The sequence below is a fragment of the Ascoidea rubescens genome (genome assembly GCF_001661345.1).
Source record: "Ascoidea rubescens DSM 1968 unplaced genomic scaffold ASCRUscaffold_4, whole genome shotgun sequence".
NCBI lineage: Eukaryota > Fungi > Ascomycota > Saccharomycetes > Ascoideales > Ascoideaceae > Ascoidea > Ascoidea rubescens.
The window spans coordinates 1033812-1054593 of NW_017962916.1; the positions used below are offsets into that span (position 1 = coordinate 1033812).

The following is a 20782-nucleotide window of genomic DNA, read 5'->3' on the forward strand; positions in this document are numbered from 1 at the left end:
AGTGAAATAAAGTGAAGTAAAATAAAATGAAGTAAAATAAGATAAAATAAAGTAAAGTAAAGTAAAGTAAAGTAAAGTAAAGTAAAGTAAAGTAAAGTAAAGTAAAGTAAAGTAAAGTAAAGTAAAGTAAAGTAAAGTAAAGTAAAATAAAATAAAATAAAATAAAATAAAATAAAATAAAATAAAATAAAATAAAATCAATTAATCTAATATAAATAACCGCTATATTATAATTGCCCAAAATTTATATAGCTTATAATTATGAATGTTTATAACCTCTGAGAGTTACAATCTTAAACATATTTCAAATTAGATACACTTGGCTGTCTTCTATGACTGCTGGAATACTTGGCCTTTGTTTTTTGCTTGACTGCTCTTTCTCTGTTCAGTCTTCCGGATTTTGTAGTATTCACAGAAGTAGTGCTTCTGAATGTTCTTACTGATGGCGCTTTCTTTGCGTAACCATTTCTCACTATAAGATCAGTGCTTGATTGACCCTTATACATTTCAGTTTCCTCATCCATTTCAAAATTGGCGCTCAAGTTATTTGCATTGATAACTTCATCAATTCCAATTGATTGTTGATTTGCTAATGAAGGCGCACAAATCAAAGATATTTTAGGATTTTGTTTTCTGGTTTCTCTCTTTAGTTCTATTTCTGTTTCTTTCTCTGTTTCTTTCTCTTTTTCTTTATCTTTTGCATTAAAATTAATATCTTGTTTTGAAATAACATTCTTATCATTTTCATTGAGACCTAATTTTGTCTTGCCACTTTTCTTGATAATATCATCATTATTTGATATTCTATTGGCATCTTTATTTTTCAAAACTTCAGAGTTTTTAATTGTCATGCTCAGAATTTCAATTATATTTGAGTTCTTTCCAGTACTAAGCCGTTTCTTCCACCAACTTTTCCTTTTTCTCTTTTTTTCATTTATTTGATTAATCAATTGAGAATTTATGATAGATGGTTTTTTGTTCAAGGAAGTCGAGCCAGTAGAAGCAATGGAGTTTATATTGGATTTAGATAATGGTTCCAGCGTAAAGGTTGGTTTGGATTTTTGAATACTTGGATTATTAGAACTTGATGTCAAAGATTTCATAGTAATTAACTTGTCTTTATCATTTGTTTCTGTTGACATTTTATATGACATTTTTTTTGTAGAATCATTAGAAAGAGTATCATTTTTTATTGCCTTCAGTGTTTTTACAGATGTGTTAACCAGTTTGGCCGATGTTTTTAATTTTGATTTTTTAGACAGGAAACAAAATAAAAATCCAAATTTAGACAATGTTTTCTTTTTCTTTTTCTTCTTTTTTTTAGAGTCAGTAGAAGTGGTTTTATTTGCAATTTTATTATTCTTATAATTCAATGGTTGCAGTTTATTTTTAGAAATGGTTAGATTCGTTTGGTTTATCAACGAGTTATTGTTAATTTCATTGATTTCCAAATTTCCTAAATGAGAAGTTTTTTGCTCTATATTTTCTTTATTTTGACTCTTATCTAGAGACAGAAGTAGATTAATTTGGTTGAACTTGGAGATCTGTCTTGGAGTAATTTCACTTAGAGAAGTTTTGATGGTTGAAGGTTTTTGATTTTGGATTATTTTGTTGTTTTGATTTTCAGAGAAGTTGGTGACGATGTTGTTGTTGTTGTTTTGTATTGGGTAATCTTTTTTAATTTGAAACAGATCATTATACCAATTTGGAATTGAATTCAGGTTTGATTTTTTATGTAGATAGTATTTATAGCAAGAAGAAGAGATTGCTTCATGATTAATTTCATCAATGTTACTATTTTGATTATTTTGATTGAGGATGTTTACATTTACAGTATTGTTATTTGAGTTAATTGTATGATTGAGATCGAAATTAAAGTCGCTTTCAAAATAGTTTTCAATTGGGATAATGTTTGTGTTTGTGTTTGTATTTGTATTTGTTGTTGTAGTTGAAGTAGGGTTAGTCATAAGAGTTTCTGATTTTGACATTGCAGAATTAGTTGAGGTAATATTATCAGTTATAACGCTAATTTCAGAAAATTTAGGGAAATTTGAACTGGTTGGGGTTAGAGGGATTAGCATGTTTTGATGTAAATTTTGATTAAAATTTTGATTTAAATTTAAATTTCTATTTTGATTTAAATGTTTATTTTGATTTTGAAAAACGGAATTATAGGAAATGTTATTATTAAATTGGTTGCTATTATTATTGTTATTATTATTGTTATTATTATTGTTATTATTATTTTGATATATTGATAAAACTTTTTGAAACTTTTGTTTTAAAACAAGTGTATTTAATTGTATGTCCTTGATTGGTTTAGTTGAAGCGTTGACGCATTTTGCCATTGCGTTTAAAAGGTTGTTTTGATATTTGTGATAGTCGTTAGATATATTTGAGGTTTTAAAAGATTCTTGAGATATAATTGTCATTGTGATATCATTTAAATTGTTGTAAATATTATTTGGGTTTAAAAATTGACCGGTTGGCAAGCCCTCAACGATGATTCTGTCTAGTAATAGTTCTACAGAGGAGCATAGTAGTGCTCTGATGAGAATTTGATTTTTAGACGTTGTAGTTAGCAATTCACCAGTTAACCAGGATAGTAAGTCTTCATCAATGTCCGATTGTAAAATAACCATTTCAAAGGCGTTTAATAGCGCGATCTGAATTGAGGATTTAAAGGCAAATTTAGTCGATTTCGTCTTTGACTGGTTTTTTAAAACATCCAACAAAACGCTTAAAACGCCAGCAGTTATATCGGGAATGACATATAAACCATTTTGAATCATTTGGTAAACGCTTTGAATGATGTCAGCGGCTAAAATAATGGAAGTGTTTTTTTCTTCATCGGAATTGAAAAGATTCGTTGCAATGGATTGGGTATCTGAATCAGTTGAAGGAGAAGGAGGAGGTAGAAGAGTAGAGTAATTCAAGGCGGGAATTATGATTTTATCCATTAAATTGAATAACCTCAGACTTAGCAGTTCAATAAAGATGTGATTCGATTCATTATAGTTGATTATATTAGCGATTTCTATTAGTTTGGGGTTTATTTCATTGTCATTGTAAGGAGCAGAAGTGATTATATAGCCAATTTCAATAACGCCCTGGGAGGACTGAGCAGGAAGATTATCATCTAGACTAGAGATAAAACTTGAAGCAGCGCCGATGGTCATGGACATTATTTAGGAATTTTTTTTATTATCTTGTTTAATGCTATTTTTGTGCTATTTGATAGCTATTTGAGATAAATGATACCTAGGAAAAATTGTATAAATGGCAAATGGTAGAAGACCAAAATAGCAAACAAACTCAGAAGAAAACAGATGGAAAAAGGAAAACAGCAGGGGAGGTGGAGATGGAGGTGTGAATGGAAGGAGAGCAGGCAGGAGAGACAGAGGTGTTGATGAGAGGCATAACAGCAGATGGAGCAAGAGCAGAAGAACCAGTAAAATAGGCAGCAGAAACAGCAGAGGCAGCAGAAGAAAAGTCAGAAGACGCAGACGCAGAAGCAGGAGCAGAAAGGGAGCAGAGGCTAAACGATCAACGAGCACAAGGGCCCTCATCCAGAGCCAAAGTCTGTGTTCTTCGTCTCATTATTCTGTTACCTGAGCTCTATTCACTAACGCTCCCACCCCTGCGGATGCTGGTCCGGACACGGCACGTGCAGTGGTCCGAGCTGTTGTGGCGGTTTTGCTGCTTTTGCTGCGTCTGCGTTTGATGCTGTTGCTGCTGGTGCTGTTGCTGCTGGTGCTGTTGCTGCTGGTGCTGTTGCTGCTGTGTATTTCTCGTCAGAGCGCCTTGGCCGGAGGCCACTGTTAGCGGATCTACTTGCTCTAACCAGTGTTTCTCTATAGACTCAAAGAACTAAAACGTCCCTCAATACTATTTCTGGGCTGCCACTCACCCTGAATCCTATTTTCCACCTTCTTCAGAACATCAACCCACCATCTCCAGCGGCTCTTGATGCTCAAATGAAATCGCTGTCGTAGTCGTCGGCTCCTGCGTCGTTGTCGCTGTAGAACTCGTCCTCATCGTCACTGACCAACTGCTCGAAATTCACCTTGTATCTGAGAAGAGCTCCGATACCACCAAATCCCTTCACAAACTGAGCTCCCTCTGAACTCTTATCGGTCACAAACTCTAATGAAGCACCATACTCTTTGTAGTGTTCCGCCAACCATTCCAATAGCGGTTGATCAGAGACGGCCTCCATTTCTTGCCCAGTGTTTTTATCCAATAGATAATCTTTGCTATTTTCCCCATGCTGAGAGGGTGAGTGGTATGCCACAACCTCTTTGCCCTCTGAATCCTTCAACGTGTATCGAATAATATCCAAGTTCTCATACACAATCACAATTTCACATGCCCCCAAATCAAGCGCCTTCAATGTGTCTTCAATACCATAACAATATTTCCCTGTATCTTGAGAGATTTCATCAAAATAACTGGTAATCAATTTTTTCTCTTGGATAAACTTGACATTCGACAAAGTCTCTGCTGATAGCTCAATGGCTTGGTTGAACCCATTTTCACCTCCGTACGATACATCGACAACTTTGATGATCTTGGCTACTAATCTATTATCAAACATATCTGATCTCGACAATTCCGTCTTAAAATCTGCACTACCTGCCAAAATCAACCCAGTGACATTCACCTTATCTCCTGTAATGAAATTTTGTACTGCAACTTCAGCTACTTTTCGAACATAATTGTGTCTTTTTTCATCACGCAATCTCGAAAAACGTAATGCGGATTGACCACCTCTTCCATGCTTCTTGGGTAAATCAACAGTAAATTTATGCAAAACTGTTCGAGTATTTCCAGAAACAACCCCAAATAATGCTCCATTACCATCCATAACAATAAACCCAAACTTATCATCATTTTGTAATAACTCTGCCAATGATTCGGTATGGAACTTATTATCACATAAATATAATGACGTGTTGATTGGCTTAAATGGTTCAAAATCAATGTTCAACTTCTTTTCTTTTCCTTCCTCAGTTATAACATCCCCACAATATATAACTAACCCATTTGGTGGAACTTTATTATACAACTTCAATTTTTGTTGAGTCGAGGTAATAGCTGATAAAACTGATAACCTATTAACTCTTGACTTGATATTAGAAGCTGTACCATACTCATCTGTCAACATTTTTTGAGTAATTGAAACTTGTGATTTGGGTGGTAAAATCAATGAAATCATTGAAGTACCATTTCCTCTAGCAACCTCAAGTTTTTTGATAATTTTCTTGATTCTCCAAATTTGAATGTTTTTTTCAGCATCTGTTTCATCTATTAGAGGTGCCATTTTTAATTATTCTTTATTGTTTCTAACTTTTTTATCTCTTGTAATTTTTTTTTTTGCTTTTTCCTGTTTTTACTAAATTGATAAGTTGATTTCCAAAATTAGTTTGGAATATTTGCTTTCGTTATTTTTTAACTATCACCTCAAGTTTTTGAAATATTTGTTCATAAAGCAACTTGGGTGAAAAAAAATAACCTAAAATTTTTCCCTCCAATTACAAAAGTTAATACCACGTGAAAAATCATGAATCCAACCTGATGGCTTGCATTATTAAATAAGCTTTTCTTACATAATAATAAAAATCATACTTAATTACTTAATCAGACGAAGTACCTTCAAAAAGCAACTTTCAACTTCTATCTCCAGATTTTCCGTTTGAATTTACTTTTTCATCTTTTTTTTGTTTTTGTTTTTGTTTTTCTTTTTTGGTTTCAAAGTTTGATAAAATAATCGAGTATAGCCATCATTTTTCAAACTTCACTCTAACCCTTTTTCTTGTTAAAGCTTATTTATTCATTTCCCCTACCTAAATTATATACAAAATATTTCCTATTTATTTCTCAATGTAGATATTTATATTTAATTAAGCACAATATAATATGGCTTATGGAGCTAAAAGTAAATTCAATCTTTTATATTTATCGCTGTCATCGGCATTTTAGGGATTGCAAATTGTCCAAAAATAAAAATAAATAACACTGCCTCTTATTTATTTCTTTATGTATTGAATCGAGCTTGAACCTGTACTTATTTTAACTTTATTCTGTTTTCATCACATTATTCTGCTAGCTTTATCGAAAATAAAAATAACATTAAACAGTTCGGCAATAAGGGCATTTATTTTCACTATTCGTATTTGGAATATTCTTATTTGTGACTGCTAACTAAAAATTTTATGAAATAAAAGCACTCAAGTGAAAAACAATATTGAAACCCATCTCCAAGACACTCGTTATTATAGATCATTGGTAAGTAATAATAATAGAATCTTCTTTTAAAAAATATCTTATTTAATAAAAACCCCCAGCTAAAGTAAACCCTATTATCAATAAAAACAAAAAATGTCCCTGGTATAATCTATTTATGCTTTATATTTCTTGATTTGTTCAGTTATATTGTATTTTGTACACAAGGTCTGGAGGCACGGTCTTCTGACTGTTATTCACCGAGAAGGCTTTTGCAATATTTTTTTAAATACCGCCGGCGACTGAGGCTATCTGTTTCAAAGTAATATTCAATTACCGTGTGAAAAAGCCTGAGTCATACTACACGTAATGGTGAACCAATATGCGCGGCTGCATACACTCGAAATAGTAGTATTATCCTTGTTTCACAGGGTATGGGCTAGAACGTTGTCTTTACTAATTACTGGTTTTTCTATCACAATGTTAGTTTGTTAAAACAAGTTACCCGAATATTGTATTTCTGCAGGGAAGTATGCCTCCAATTCATATGTGCTGGGTGTGATGTTTTTCTTCCAGTTACATTACTTGCATTCAAAAAGCCGGTTTTTAATCATTTAACAAATGCAAAATAATGTATCGTCTTTATGATATTGTATGTAAAATTTTAAGTGATCCAACCATATTTATTTAGTTGGTTTCCTCTTTTAATCTTTAATTTGGTTGATTTTCTCTTCTCAAAACCTATTCTTACTACTACTCCAGAAGCAAATCTTTTTAAACACCGGTTTTAATTTCTTATACACTATTTCATTTTCAACATTGAAAAGGATCATCCATTAGATAAAGAGTAATTGAAATAATTTTTAGCTTTCCTTTTATCAATTACATTTAATTATCATGAAACAACAATTAACAAGTAGTTTTGATCAATACTTGTCTGTTATAAATAATTCCAACTCAAGGGCTATCAGTACACCTTCATATCTTAGTAATAACACTAGTAGTTCTGCTTCTTCGATTATCAGTCCAACAACTCCAACACCAAAAATTATGGCAAGCCCTAGTTCCTCTCCCAAATCCTCGAATTTAAACAAATCATTTGGTTCTCCTGCAGCATATCAAATAAATTCCACTTCAAATACTGCCGCTATTTCTAATATTAACAGTAATATTAACAGTAATATTAACAGTGATAGTAATAATAATAATAATAATAATAATAATAATAATAATAATAATAATAATCTCAATAATTATCCAGAACAGAATAACAATATCCTTGATTTGAACATCAATAATATCAGAGAGAAAAACCAAGGTTTTTTCAATAGAAACTTGGTATTTAATCAATACGCGAATTTACCTCCATTAAACACCTTACCTCCCTCAAATTTTTTGGATGCCAATAATAACACCAATATCATAAATAACATAAATACAATTAACAATATTCATCAACAAAATAGAAACAATAGAAATCTTTTATTGTTGGATAATAATCAAATGAATGACTACCAAAAATATCAGTATCAGCAACAGTGTCAATACCAATACCAATATCAATATAATAATCAAATTATGGATCCAGGTATTAATACAAATCTTAATACAAATCTCAATGCAAATTTCAATGCAAATTTCAATGCGCCAAACTACAATTTGCCTCAATTAGTATATTCGCAACCTATGCCATCAAGTTTGCCAATACTCCCCTATCCAATAATTAATCAAAACTGTCTAGCATATAATTATAACTCAGTTTTTCCTTCAGTTGAAAAATCACAATTTTCTTCAATATCGCCCTTGCTGATCACAACTAGTATTCCATCAATAAATACCCTTTTAAATCCACTAATAACTTCACAGCCTACAAACGCTATAAATTATGGAAACAATCATCTTCAACCTGATTCCTTTCAGTCTCAAAAAAATCATATTGTTACAAATTTATTTGATGGAAATAACAACAAAGTACCAATAACTGAATCTACTATTAATGCAGCTATAGAGACTGCTCAGGATTCTGCTGTTAAAGAATCAGGTCTACCACGTCGTAGACGACGTAGAAATAAACCTAATAAAGAAAATAATTTAAATCAACAACCAAGACTACTTGGGTTTTCAAACGACAACTTAATTGATATAAATTCTGTCATCACTCAGGGTATAAATGGGAATACTGAATCCGAAGAAATTTATGTTTGTGATATGTGTGGCAAAAGTTTTAATAAACCATACAATTTAAGATCACATTTAAGAACACATTCCAATAAAAAGCCATATGCCTGTAGCACTTGTGGAAGAAAATTTGCTAGAACTCATGACAGAAAGAGACATGAAGCATTACATGATGGTATTAAAAAGTATAAATGTGGTGGTATATTGAAAAATGGCACCAAATGGGGATGCAATAAAAAATTTGCAAGAGCAGATGCACTTGGAAGACATTTTAAGACTGAAACTGGTTGGCTTTGCTTAAGACCAGTGCTATTATTTGAAGCGCAAAAAGATAATAGATCAATGAAAACTTCAGCAATAAATAGTGAAGCCGATGGATTAAATGATGAAGCTTCTATTGGAACGTTAAAGTCAAGAAATAGCAATTTTTTAAATTTTGATTTGGATAGTGAATCATTTGAGAATACTAAACAGTTATTAATGTCAGCTACTGGAACAAATCTATCAAATATTTCTAGATTATTGGCAACAAGTGATGAATTGATAAGCAACTATGGAGAAGAATTTTTAGCAGGATTAAATTTTGACAAAAAAAATTTATCAAATGAAAGTTTGGTAGCTGATACAAATAACGAAGAAGTAGAATTTCAAAATAACAACAATAACAAAAATTAGGGTTAATTCATTTTTATTGTAGATTCTTAATATCTTTATAAAACTGTATTTGAAACAAAAAATATGTATATCAAAAAGATTAGTGGTAATTTATTTTATAGCATTTATTTTATGATAAAAGTTAAGAGTAAGAGTTTTGTTAGGACAAATTATAATTAAGTGAAGGAAATACTATACTATACTCTGAAACAAAAAAACAGCATAAAATTAACAAAACCAAGAATAAAATTGATAGTCAGTTTTTTTATGTTATTAACATGCTTCAAAAAAGACACCCCTCAATAGTTATCTGAATTTTGAACTTGTGAAAGAGTTTTGAATTTTATGGTCATTTGATTTTTTTTGTGCGTTTAATAATCACAAAAAAGTGAAATTAGAAATAATTTTCAATTGTTTTTCTAGAGACATAAAAAAGGGAAACTGTTATTTAGACACACAACAACTCCGCTGCTTGAAAACCAACGATTGCTGAAACAAGAACAAGCAATAGGAATGAAGTATTTAAGAAAAGCAAAAAAAGTGTTCCTTGCTGCTAGAGCAGTTTCAAAAAATACTCTAAAATAAAAACGCAGTAAACTGGATTGGTTTGGAATTCCCAGCCATTTATATTTTTGTTATCTGCTCTTGCTACGATAGCTCCCGTTTTAAATGCCGAAGTGTTCTGGAGCTGTTTTGGGGGATGTTTTAAACTCCTGCACAACCATTAATAATCCAAACGGGCCATTTGTTTTCATTGTTCGGCATCCCAGCGAAAAGGTCTAGAACATCCACGGATGATGAATGCTATCCGTGCTCACATCGGTAGAAAACCACGTGTACAGATAGTGATAACGTAATTCAACCGTTTTTGTACGGCACGGATTTCAAGGATTTGTTTACGATTTTTTGAGATGAAGCACTGTGCATTTCAACAATACTCTGCAATTTTACTTCATCCAGATCCATCACACTATCAACAAAAGATATCCAGACAACATGGTAAGTTGCTTGATATTACTAGTTCTAATTTTCTATCTATTGACTATTTTCTTACTATTTGATTTGTACTGTTCATACTAACTGCTTTTCTCACCAATTGATCTAGTCCAATTCTGATTCTTTGTTACCAAGGAAGATATCACAGCTATTTGAACCAAGACCTCTATTAAAATATGTTCAGCCAATTGATGTCGCGCCACAAAAACGCTCGAATCAAATTATATCTGGGATGTCTTCACTAATTCATGACAATGTATTGAAGGATTATATTGAAAATGCGAAGTATGAGCCAACTGAGGGTTTACAGCAAAAGCAAATACGTGAAAAAAAAGAGAAAAAACGATTATTAAATGAAAAATTGAAAAAAGATTTGGATAACTGGCATCCCAATCACGACTCGCAAATAATTGGGAATCCTTTTAAAACATTATTTTTGTCGAGATTACCATATGATATATCAGAAGATGATCTACATAAGATCTTTGATCAATATGGTGAAATAAAAAGAATTCGAATAATTGAAGACAAATATAACAAGAATAAAAAAAAGGGGTATGCCTTTATTTTATTTGAAAGAGAAAGTGATTTTATTCAAGCGTTAAATAGCTGCAAAAATTTAAAAATCAAAAATCGATTAATAATAGGTGACATTGAAAGAGGTAGAAGAATGAATAATTGGTTGCCAAGAAGACTAGGAGGAGGATTGGGTGGTAGAGGTTATACGAAAAGAGATTTTTTGAGCTCATCATTTCCATCTAATCCCACCAATTTATCACATTCTTCACCCTCGAGAAATAGATATCATGGTAAGCCTCCATCATCAACGATGAGAAATAACTATAGTAGTTATAATAATCCTATAAACTCGAGTTATAAAAGAGAATATAATTCTGGTTCTAATTTTGACTACCGCCAAAGAGATTCTATGAGGGATTCTACCAGAGATCCAATGAGAGATAGAGAAAGAGAAAGATATAGGGAGAAAAAAATACAACATGACAAAGTTTATAATCAGATGAACCCAAGATCTTATTATTAAGAACTAAAATCTATTTTATTTTTTATTATTTTTTATTATTTTTTATTATTTTTTATTATTTTTTTTACAGTTTTTTACTATTTTTTACTATTTTTGTTTATTTCATTTAATTGTATTTAACTGTATTTAATATAATATATTGGCAATAATTGGTTTATGTTATCCATCTATAAGACCAATAGAAGGGAAGAGAAAAAAGTAACATATTATTTTAATTATTATGAAAAAAGAATGAAAAAAGAATGAAAAAAGAATTAAAAAAGATGAAAAAAGATAAAAAAAGATTAAAAAAGATTAAAAAAATCAAAATATTTTAATTTTTGAAGAGAAAGAAAGTTAAAAGGTAATAAATTTATGTTATTTATATTTGTATTTATATTTTGAAGTTTTTGTTGTTTTAGATTGAAATGAAGAAAGAGAGGAAGAAGAGGAAGAGGAAGAGGAAGAGGAAGAGGAAGAAGAATAATTTTCATCATAAATGTCGTTAAGATTCTTGTTATGATTTTCATTAAGTTTTTCATTAAAATTTTCATTAGAGCTATCATTAAAATTCTGATTGAGGTTATCGTTAAAGTTGGGATTAAAAAGTTCATTAAAAGTAACAGTATTACTAGCTTGATCGTCATCTGAATTGGAAGAAAGTTTGTTTCTAGGAAAATGCGTTTTAAATTTATCTGTCAGGTAAGAGGAGTGAATAATTGGGACCTGATAGGTGTCGGTAGAATCGCTATCATTATTTTCATTGATACTATTAATACGGTTGATATCATTGATATCAAGATTATCGGTTTGATTGTTATCAATGTGATAAGAGAGATTTCCATTAATTTTAGGAAGAATTAAAGATTTTTTTTCAATGTTGGGGTTGATGAGATTGTCATTTGTAAGAGGCAGGGTATCGTTTTGAGTATAATTTAACAGATTTATGTGATGGTAAGATTCAATTTCATCAACAAGGTTATCTATAGAATCCTCATTGATTTCGATCTCTTGGTAATCTTCCCAAGCATCGGAGATGAGAGCAGTTGATATATTTTGATCGTCAGTGGGATTTATTATTGTTGGATTGTCGTTATGGGAGGATAAATTTGAGAAAGAAAAAGAAAAGTTGTTTAAATTGTTTAAATTATTTGAACAGTTTGAACAGTTTGATTTATAATTGTATTTGCTTTTAGATTTTTGACAATCCGGATACTGAATGTTAGCGATTGATTTGAAACGAACCTTTTTGACAGGAGTATCTTTTGGAGGGATTTCTCTTTTTGCATATTTATTTGCAGGTATGGAAGAAGTCTTTTTGAGTATTGATTTCAAAACTGGTTTTGGGTTCGTTTTTAAATCAGGCTTTGAATTTTTAATTAAATCTGGGTTGGAAATATGATTTGCACACTTATTTGGAATATTATTTGGAATATTATTTGAAATTGGGTTTGAAGAATCTAGAGATAAATTACTGATAATTCTGTCTAGATCGTTATATATGCTGCTGTTGTTATCATAGTCACTGATAGTATAGTCAACATCATTATAATCGTCATTATTGTTATGAATTTTGTTACTGGCATTGTTGATGATTTTACTAGATTTATTTAAGATGGCATCTTTATTCTTTGGTTTAGTAGATCCATGGGGATGGAAGGTGGGAGAATGAGAGTGAATTAAATGAGACGAATGAGCTGGGTGAGCTGAGTAAGAAGAATGAGAAGATTTGTTTGAACGTTTGGAAGTTGAAGAAGAGCTGCAGCTATGGCTATGAATTTGGGTCAGGTTGCGGGAAAGAATATTGTCGGCATGAGCAGCGGCAGCTGCTGCTGCATCATCGGCGGCGGGCTGAGTGGCAGTGGGTTCGGGAGGAACAGTCACAGTGTTTGTGAGAGAGTCGTTGGAGTTGGTGCTGAAAGTGCAAATGAGTTTTTTCTGTCTCGATTTCTTGCTTGTGGAGGAGATGTAGTAGTGAGAAGCCGACTTCAACTTTGTTGCCAGGGCCGGCGAGTGGAGCTGGGGGGAGTTATCGTTGGTGCTCATGGTGTAAAAGCAGCAGCGTTAAAGGTAGGAGTTGTTGGGATGGTGGTGTTGAGGCCTCAGGCTCCTGTGCTTCTGGATGGAGAGCGATGCCGTCGTAGTTCCATCTTTTGCTCTGCCGGGACATTGCTCTCAGCAGCCGCTCTCATTGGCGCTCTGTTGCGGCTGCTCCAGGGCTCGCTGCATTAGGGCTCGATTCATTAAGGCTCTTCAAACCACTCGACCCAGTGCTTGACTCGCGCTACAAACTCCGTAGGCTTTTCCGAAATCACCCAATGCCCGGCGTCGATCTCGTCAAGACGGAAGTTTGGGAAAAACATTCCTACATCCCGAAGATACTCGTCGGCGACGTACTTTGATCGGCTCCCTCGAATAAACACCGCTGGCTTCGTGCTGCGGACTGCCCTCGAGTCGTATGGCCATCCTGCAATGTGTCCGTTGTCGATCGCCTTGCCCAAGATCCGAAGTGGCACCTTGCTCTCGTACGCAATGCTGCTGCTACTGTTCTTGCTTCTTTTGAGGTTGGTGAGCAAGAACTTTCTCGTGAACTCGTTGGCCTCGATGCTTTTCAAGTACTCGTCTGCCTCGCGAAGACTCTGGATGCCCAAGCTCTTGTTCTCGGTGATGTCGAGCAACTTCCTCACATACTGCCCAAAGATCGATCCTGACGCTGACGCAAAGCTCACTGGCGAGTTATCCACTATCACTCCCATCGACACCAACTTCTCCTTTCGCAACAAAACCGCCATCGCAGTCTTTGCTCCCATCGAGTGTCCAATCAAAACGCAGAGCTTATTTTGTTTCTTGTAAAATTCTTCGTTTTCAATGAATCTCTCAACATCCTGTGCTAGTGATGGGTAGTCGTGTCTAGCGATGTGTGGCGAGTCCCCATGGTTCCTCAAATCCAAGCAGTACACATCTCTCTTTAACTCTTGACTTAGTTTTCTGCCAACACTTCTGTTGTTGCCTTTGTTGCCAAAAAGCCCATGTAGCATAACAATTGGTGGCAGCTTGCTCTCTTCTTTGTATTGGTACTTATCAAACGCCAACTTGACTGATTTTATGTTGTCGCTTAATGCGTCTCCCATCCAATTCAAATCACCCTCGCCATAAAAATACCTTCTTCTTTCCACAAATTTCGCTGCGAATGCTCTCTTAGAAGCTAAATGGTTCGTTCGAATCATTTATTTAATTCTAATTATCTTACTCTATTTTTCTTCGAGTCCTATTCCCTGATTGATCTACTGTCCAAACTTGTTCTGATTTGTTTAATCTATCCGAAGGTTATAAATAATAGTAACATTCTTTTTTTTTTCAATTTCGCTATTCGTTCTCTATTTAAACTTTTTCATCGGGGAAAAAATTTATTAATACAGCCATTTTTATCAAAATTCATTTATCATCTACTTTTTTAACTTTCGTTCGTTTTTGATTGTTATTTTTTTTTTTTAAATTCCAAAAATAAAAGAAAAGAAAAGAAAAAGAAAAAAGAAAGCAAAATATTCACTGTTTATGAATTATTATCCTAAAACTAAAATAAACGTTGCCAAAGAATATATTCTTAGATAAATTTTTAATCAAAACCAAACCAAATCAAACCAAATCAAATCAAAACCAAATCAAATCAAACCAAATCAATTCACATTACTCCAAACCAAATGGCTAAACCTATCAATATTAATTGTAATTTCTTTAATAAATTCAATCTTATAACCTCAATATCTAAAAGATCCTATTCCTCCTCTCCTTTGGCTTTCATTTCTAAAAATACCTGCAACTATTTCAACAGTATCACCAATAACAACAGTAGTAATAATAACAACAATAATAACATCAGTACTATTAATCTCAATCTTAATAATCTCAACACCTCAAATTCGTACAATTACGGCTCTCTTTCCAACATAATAATAACCAAAAGATCTTTTTCCTCTTATAGCCCATTTTTCTCATCTTTTTCTTCTCCTGCTTCCTCCTCGTCTTCTTCCTCTTTTTTCTCTTCTAGCTCAAATTCCTCAGGTTCTTCCACCTCTCCTCCTCCAAACCCACAAAACCCATCCAATTCTTTAAATTATAACATCGTCGTAGCATTTTCTCCAAAAGATCGAGAGGAAAATGGGTTTTTTGAAAACTCAATTTCAAACACTTCAAACAAATCTCCAACTGGTGAGGACAATTATTTTATCTCAGAAAAATTACTAATCAACTCAAATGGTTATAAAATTTCAATTGGTGTAGCTGATGGCGTCGGAGGTTGGGCTGAAATGGGCTATGATTCTTCTGCAATTAGCAGAGAATTATGCAACTCAATCAAATACATCTTTGAAAATTCTGATAATGACCAATTAATCGATCTAAATCCTAAATTTTTATTAAATTTGGCTTTCAATTATATAAAAAGCGATAAAAAAGTCCATTGTGGAGGCACAACTGCTTGCTTGGGTATCTTATCCTCAAATGGTGAACTAAAAGTAGCAAACTTGGGTGATTCTTGGATGGGAGTGTTTAGAGATTTCAAATGTATTCATCAAACAAAATTTCAAACCCATCGTTTTAACACACCTTATCAACTATCAATAATCCCTCCTAAGCTATTGGAACAAGCAAGAAGACAAAATAAAAAGTATTTATTGGATTCTCCCCTAGATTCTCAAGAATACAGTTTCAAATTACAAAAAAATGATATAATAATCTTTGCTACAGATGGTATTACCGATAATATATTGGTTCCTGATATCGAAATTTATCTAAAGGACCAGTATAATGAAAACATCAATGTTCCATTACAACAAGTAGCAAACACTTTTGTTCAAAATGTCAAAAAATTGAGCTATGATGAGGATTTCCCAAGTCCCTTTTCTCAAGAATTAAGAGCAATAACTGGCCAACCATATCTCGGAGGCAAACCTGATGATATAACAACTGTCTTCATAAAAGTTGAATAGAGATTGTTTTGAGGACGACATTAAAACTTTAAACATTACGCTAGTATTTATTATTAATCTTTTACTTTTTTTTTTTTTTTTTTTTTTTTTTCTTTATTTTCATTTTTATTATTATTTTTCATTTTCTTTCTTTTTTTTTTCAACCAGTTTAATGTTGAATGTTTAATCTATATTTTATATTTTATACTTTATACTCTATATTTTATATTTTACTTTATTTTATTTTATTTTATTTCTCTTTACTTTACTTTACTTGATATTTTATACTGTTTTGCCCAGTGCTTTTTCAATATTCAACATCCAGTTTTCAATATTCCAGTCATTACAGAACATAAAAGCAAAAAGGTAAAAAAGAAACCAAGACCAGGAAAGATGAGATAGAATCCAGTCAGATCTAGTTGATATTCAGGATAAATTTCTTTCGTATCTGTTGTTTCGTTGGGGGTGGTCAATCACATTGCTCTTGATTCCACTGCTGATGTTGCTGCTGCTGCTTATGACTGCTCCCTGGCAAGTGCCTGTGGGCCTCTGAATAAACAGGCACTGCACAATGTAATATAGCAATGTATCTTTATAGCTGCCAGTAATTAATACAATCCCAAGCCCAGCAACACACACTGCTTCAGCCCAAATATATCGAGCAGCATTTGTCCTGAAAATTCTTTTAAGAAACGCCAAACCTCCAAAGCATCAAGCCAAAAAAATAAAAGCCAAACTAAAATCCACTCAAGCGTGTTGTGCTGTTCCGTTTAAATCATAATTTCAATTTAAAAATAAACCAGAGACCCAATAAATAGATTGTCTTTCCTCCACTGTTTTCCTCTCTTTCTATCCAGTTGTTCTCTTTCTGTCTTTTCCTTATCGATACTTTGATTCCATATCGACTAGCAAGATGTCCCAGCAGCTACTCCATCCCAACGTCGTCCAAGAGCCTGCTGTTTACCCAGCTAGACAAATCGTAGCTGAGGTTGAACACCAACCCATTATCCCCAGTACTGAAACCCTTCATAAAACTGCTACTTTGTCCAAGAAATCATCTTCTGACTCAATTTATTACGACACTACACTTTCTGAAATACTCCAGCAAACACAACTCGAACTTACCATCAAAAATGAAGAGCTAATCAAAGCTAAAGCCGAACTTTTAGCCAACACGCAAACCATAAGACAGCTCAAAGATAGTTTAGAAGTTGAAAGAACTTGTCGAACAGAAGCTGATCAAGAAGTCATAAATTTGTCTAAGGAAATTGAAGATTTATCAACTTCGTTATTTAGCGAGGCCAATAATATGGTGGTGGACGCTAGAAGAGAAACAGAATCTATTGACAAGAAAAACACTATATTAGTTAATGAAATCAAAGAAAAGGACAATTTACTAAATTTGTATAAGGATCAACTAGATGATTTGAAAAAAATTCTAGCAGTTTTGCAGAAAAATGAGGAAAAACTAATCATCAATCAAAAGAGAAGATCATTGGCAATGTTTAATAACCATTCCAGGCATACCAGTTTAATTTTGCCCATGAGTTCCAATTCAACGTTATCTATGTCTCCAGGAAGATCTGGCGCTACTTCTCCTACTAATCCCAACCAAAATGAAGGGTTGTATCAATTAATAGAAAAGCACTCTCAACTTGAAAGCTTTGATATGAGTAACGTGAATAGCAGCTATGATAATAATGATAATATCATCAACATGAATAATAGCAATAATAATAGTAATTCCAAAATTTATGACTTGAACGAAAGCACTGAGGAAAATGAAAAGTATGATAATACACTTGAAAATGGAATTGAACCCAATAATTTATCTATTGAAAACCTAATGTATACACCAACGGTTCAAGCAATAAGATATGACTTGCAGATGTTTCAATATTTTGTTAATTTTATTAAATATGTTCAATTGAGTAAAAAACTAGATTCATATAATAATATCACAAACAACTATTCTGAATTTAAAGACAGCAAATTTTTCAAAAAATTGTTGATTGAAGATATTGAACCGACATTGAGATTGGATGAAGCACCAGGGGTTTCATGGTTGCAAAAGAAAAACGTTTTAAACTGTTTAATAAATGGGAAAGTTATAATTGAGCCAATTAGTGGAATTAATGAAATATGGAAATTGAATAATTTCAATAAAATTGGCAACAAAAATGGAAGTTCCAATGGAGATCTTAATGGAAGTTCCAATGGAAATCTTAATGGAAATTCCAATGGAAATTTGAATGGCAATAGCAATGCTAATGACAATACTAATGATAATGATAATGAAAATGGAAATGGAAATGTAGAAAAAAATAGAAATTCAACTGGCCAATTGAGTAATAATACCAATGAAAACGAAACACCACCAGTGGCAAGCTCTCAACAATGTTCATTATGCGGAGAGGAAAGAGAAGATAAACTTGAGCATTCCAGATTATACATTTTAAAAGTCTATACAACTAAAACTCATAAAAAATCTTCTTCCTCAGTTTCTTCAAGTTTTGACGCTTCAAATTTCTTTGGGTTCAATTCAAAGTCCAAAAAACAACAGCAAAAAAATAGCCAATCAAGCAATCAGAAAACTTCTTCTGAAATTATTACCACAGAGGTAATTACAAATGAATTTCCGTTATGCAATTATTGTCTTTACAGGATGAGAAACGTCTGCGAATTATTTGCATTCTTGAGATCAATCAAAAATGGAATCTGGGGGAAGGATTTAATCAACAATAAGATAGTCTTAAAAAAATGCTGGGTTGAATGCTGCAGACTCAGAGCCAAAATGTTCTGGAGTAGATTGGGAATCTGGGAGAATGATTCAACAAATATAATCAACAACAAGAACTTTGAGGAATACCAGTTGAACTTACGATATGACTACTACTCTGAGTACTCCAAAGATAAGGACATTGATAATATAATCATCGATGAAATCCAGAAATTCAACTTCGAGACCAGTGACAGCCAACTAAAAGTCGACAGTGTTGCTACCAAAGAATACGATAGCAATCCCTCAAAAGACAATGACAGTGCTGAGAGAAACGGTATCAAATAGAATCTCGCACTCTCGCATTTTGCTTTTTCCACTTCGCTTCATTTCGTTTGAGATTGTTTTATTTATTTACGCTACTTATATATTTCCATTTTGTGTTTTTTAGTTTAGTTTAGTTCGTTTTGCCTTGTCCAGTCCATTTCAAAAGCCGTAGAACCGTGCCGATGGACTCGCGTCCAATACGCACACCATTACGTCATCATACCGATCATGCATGCGACAGCACACCGAAGCAGGTTCCCTTGATTGAGGTCACCCGGCCTACTCTGCTCTAGAACGTAGTCGAATTTATAAGTATCAACGTCCTTTGGCTGAATAATCTCTAATAGGATTTCTAGCTCTTCGGTAAAATTAATAATCATTCATATCCCCTTAATTATTCTCCAGTTTCCGAAATTCAGAATATAAATACTTCCAATATCTTCAGATACTGTCTAACTGTTTCTGCTTTTTTTCCACTCCTTACTCACTCCTCGCAAAAGTCCTTGCATCAACAGTACTTTCAATCAAACTTCTTTACTCACTCCAATAATAACAAAATGGTTCACAATAAAGTTACAATCATCGGCTCTGGCCCAGCTGCTCACACTGCTGCTATATACTTAGCAAGAGCTGAGATGAAGCCCGTTTTATACGAAGGTATGCTTGCTAATGGTATTGCCGCTGGTGGCCAATTAACTACAACCACTGAAATTGAAAATTTCCCTGGATTTCCCGATGGACTAGGTGGTTCTGAATTAATGGATAAAATGAGAGAACAATCTTTAAGATTTGGAACTGAAATAATCACTGAAACAATTTCTAAAGTAGATTTTTCACAAAGACCCTTCAAGCTTTGGACTGAATGGAATGAAGACGATGAGCCAATTTTAACTGACGCAGTTGTGATTGCTACCGGCGCATCTGCCAAAAGATTGGGTTTACCTGGCGAAGAAAAATATTGGCAACAGGGTATCAGTGCCTGTGCTGTTTGTGATGGTGCTGTTCCAATCTTCAGAAATAAACCTTTGGCCGTTATTGGCGGTGGTGATTCTGCCTGTGAAGAGGCTTTATTCTTAACCAAATATGGCTCAAAAGTTTATTTGATTGTTAGAAAAGATTACCTAAGAGCCTCAAAAGTTATGCAAAAAAGAGCTCAAAACAATCCCAAACTAGAAATTCTTTTCAACACAGTCTCTTTAGAAGCTCAAGGTGATGGTAGATTATTAAATAATTTAAAAATTAAAAATGTCAACACTAATGAAGTCACTGATTTGCCTGTAAATGGTTTATTTTATGCAATTGGCCATACTCCTGCTACACAGGTCTTTGCTAAGCAAATCGACACCGATGAAACCGGCTACATTAAAACTGTTCCAGGCTCATCTTTAACCTCAGTGGAAGGTGTTTTTGCCGCTGGAGATGTTCAAGATAAAAGATATAGACAAGCAGTTACAAGTGCTGGATCTGGTTGCATGGCTGCCTTAGATGCTGAAAAATTTTTGTCTGAACAGGAATAGCCATTAGATTTCTCCTTTAAATTATAGTTTATAGACTTTCATAAATTTTCCTCTATTATATAATTGTTTCTGTGATGTTAACTCACTTTCTGTAGATGAATTTCAATCTATATACTGTTTTTTCTGTTTTTTTTGTCCAAGCACATGACTATCTCTCACTGAATAATACCAACAACAA

At 33.1% G+C, this 20782-nt stretch overlaps 9 protein-coding genes across 9 annotated transcripts; 5 read left to right on the plus strand and 4 right to left on the minus strand.

Moving 5' to 3' along the window:
- Positions 1 to 219: 219 nt before the first annotated feature.
- On the minus strand, positions 220 to 3674 carry ASCRUDRAFT_75310 (uncharacterized protein). Its single transcript, XM_020193017.1, has one exon. The coding sequence runs from the start codon at positions 3183 to 3185 to the stop codon at positions 294 to 296; it is 2892 nt and encodes a 963-aa protein (XP_020048410.1). The 5' UTR covers positions 3186 to 3674; the 3' UTR covers positions 220 to 293.
- A 90-nt stretch (positions 3675 to 3764) lies between these two features.
- Positions 3765 to 5474, minus strand: SUP45 (translation termination factor eRF1). The gene has a single exon (XM_020193018.1). It carries the CDS (start codon positions 5321 to 5323, stop codon positions 3974 to 3976), a length of 1350 nt encoding a protein of 449 aa, XP_020048411.1. The 5' UTR covers positions 5324 to 5474; the 3' UTR covers positions 3765 to 3973.
- Positions 5475 to 7122: 1648 nt separating this feature from the next.
- ASCRUDRAFT_7530 (C2H2-type zinc finger protein) lies at positions 7123 to 9078 on the plus strand (the record flags this gene model as incomplete). Its single annotated transcript, XM_020193010.1, has 1 exon — positions 7123 to 9078. The coding sequence occupies one exon, from the start codon at positions 7123 to 7125 to the stop codon at positions 9076 to 9078; it is 1956 nt and encodes a 651-aa protein (XP_020048412.1).
- Positions 9079 to 9901: 823 nt separating this feature from the next.
- SNP1 (U1 snRNP complex subunit SNP1) lies at positions 9902 to 11158 on the plus strand. Its single transcript, XM_020191052.1, has 2 exons — positions 9902 to 10056; positions 10163 to 11158. The coding sequence occupies exons 1-2, from the start codon at positions 10054 to 10056 to the stop codon at positions 11093 to 11095; spliced, it is 936 nt and encodes a 311-aa protein (XP_020048413.1). The 5' UTR covers positions 9902 to 10053; the 3' UTR covers positions 11096 to 11158.
- A 256-nt stretch (positions 11159 to 11414) lies between these two features.
- ASCRUDRAFT_75316 (uncharacterized protein) lies at positions 11415 to 13285 on the minus strand (the record flags this gene model as incomplete). Its single annotated transcript, XM_020193019.1, has 1 exon — positions 11415 to 13285. A coding segment is annotated over exon 1 (1664 nt), but the record flags the coding sequence as incomplete, so codon positions are not given.
- On the minus strand, positions 13254 to 14415 carry ASCRUDRAFT_75317 (alpha/beta-hydrolase). Its single transcript, XM_020193020.1, has one exon. The coding sequence runs from the start codon at positions 14299 to 14301 to the stop codon at positions 13318 to 13320; it is 984 nt and encodes a 327-aa protein (XP_020048415.1). The 5' UTR covers positions 14302 to 14415; the 3' UTR covers positions 13254 to 13317.
- A 168-nt stretch (positions 14416 to 14583) lies between these two features.
- Positions 14584 to 16143, plus strand: PTC7 (type 2C protein phosphatase PTC7). Its single transcript, XM_020193021.1, has one exon. It carries the CDS (start codon positions 14776 to 14778, stop codon positions 16060 to 16062), a length of 1287 nt encoding a protein of 428 aa, XP_020048416.1. The 5' UTR covers positions 14584 to 14775; the 3' UTR covers positions 16063 to 16143.
- A 1051-nt stretch (positions 16144 to 17194) lies between these two features.
- On the plus strand, positions 17195 to 17431 carry ASCRUDRAFT_16502 (the rab Gtpase Sec4p, the Sec2p Gef Domain, and phosphate complex; the record flags this gene model as incomplete). The annotated part of the gene is made up of 1 exon (XM_020189423.1): positions 17195 to 17431. A coding segment is annotated over one exon (237 nt), but the record flags the coding sequence as incomplete, so codon positions are not given.
- A 2213-nt stretch (positions 17432 to 19644) lies between these two features.
- On the plus strand, positions 19645 to 20604 carry ASCRUDRAFT_69793 (thioredoxin-disulfide reductase; the record flags this gene model as incomplete). Its single annotated transcript, XM_020191712.1, has 1 exon — positions 19645 to 20604. One exon carries the CDS (start codon positions 19645 to 19647, stop codon positions 20602 to 20604), a length of 960 nt encoding a protein of 319 aa, XP_020048418.1.
- Positions 20605 to 20782: the final 178 nt, after the last annotated feature.

Bases quoted from the DNA above. Each gene is read 5' to 3' on its own strand.
- ASCRUDRAFT_75310 (XM_020193017.1), bottom strand. From the start codon at position 3,185: ATGTCCATGACCATCGGCGCTGCTTCAAGTTTTATCTCTAGTCTAGAT.
- SUP45 (XM_020193018.1), bottom strand. From the start codon at position 5,323: ATGGCACCTCTAATAGATGAAACAGATGCTGAAAAAAACATTCAAATT.
- ASCRUDRAFT_75317 (XM_020193020.1), bottom strand. From the start codon at position 14,301: ATGATTCGAACGAACCATTTAGCTTCTAAGAGAGCATTCGCAGCGAAA.
- PTC7 (XM_020193021.1), top strand. From the start codon at position 14,776: ATGGCTAAACCTATCAATATTAATTGTAATTTCTTTAATAAATTCAAT.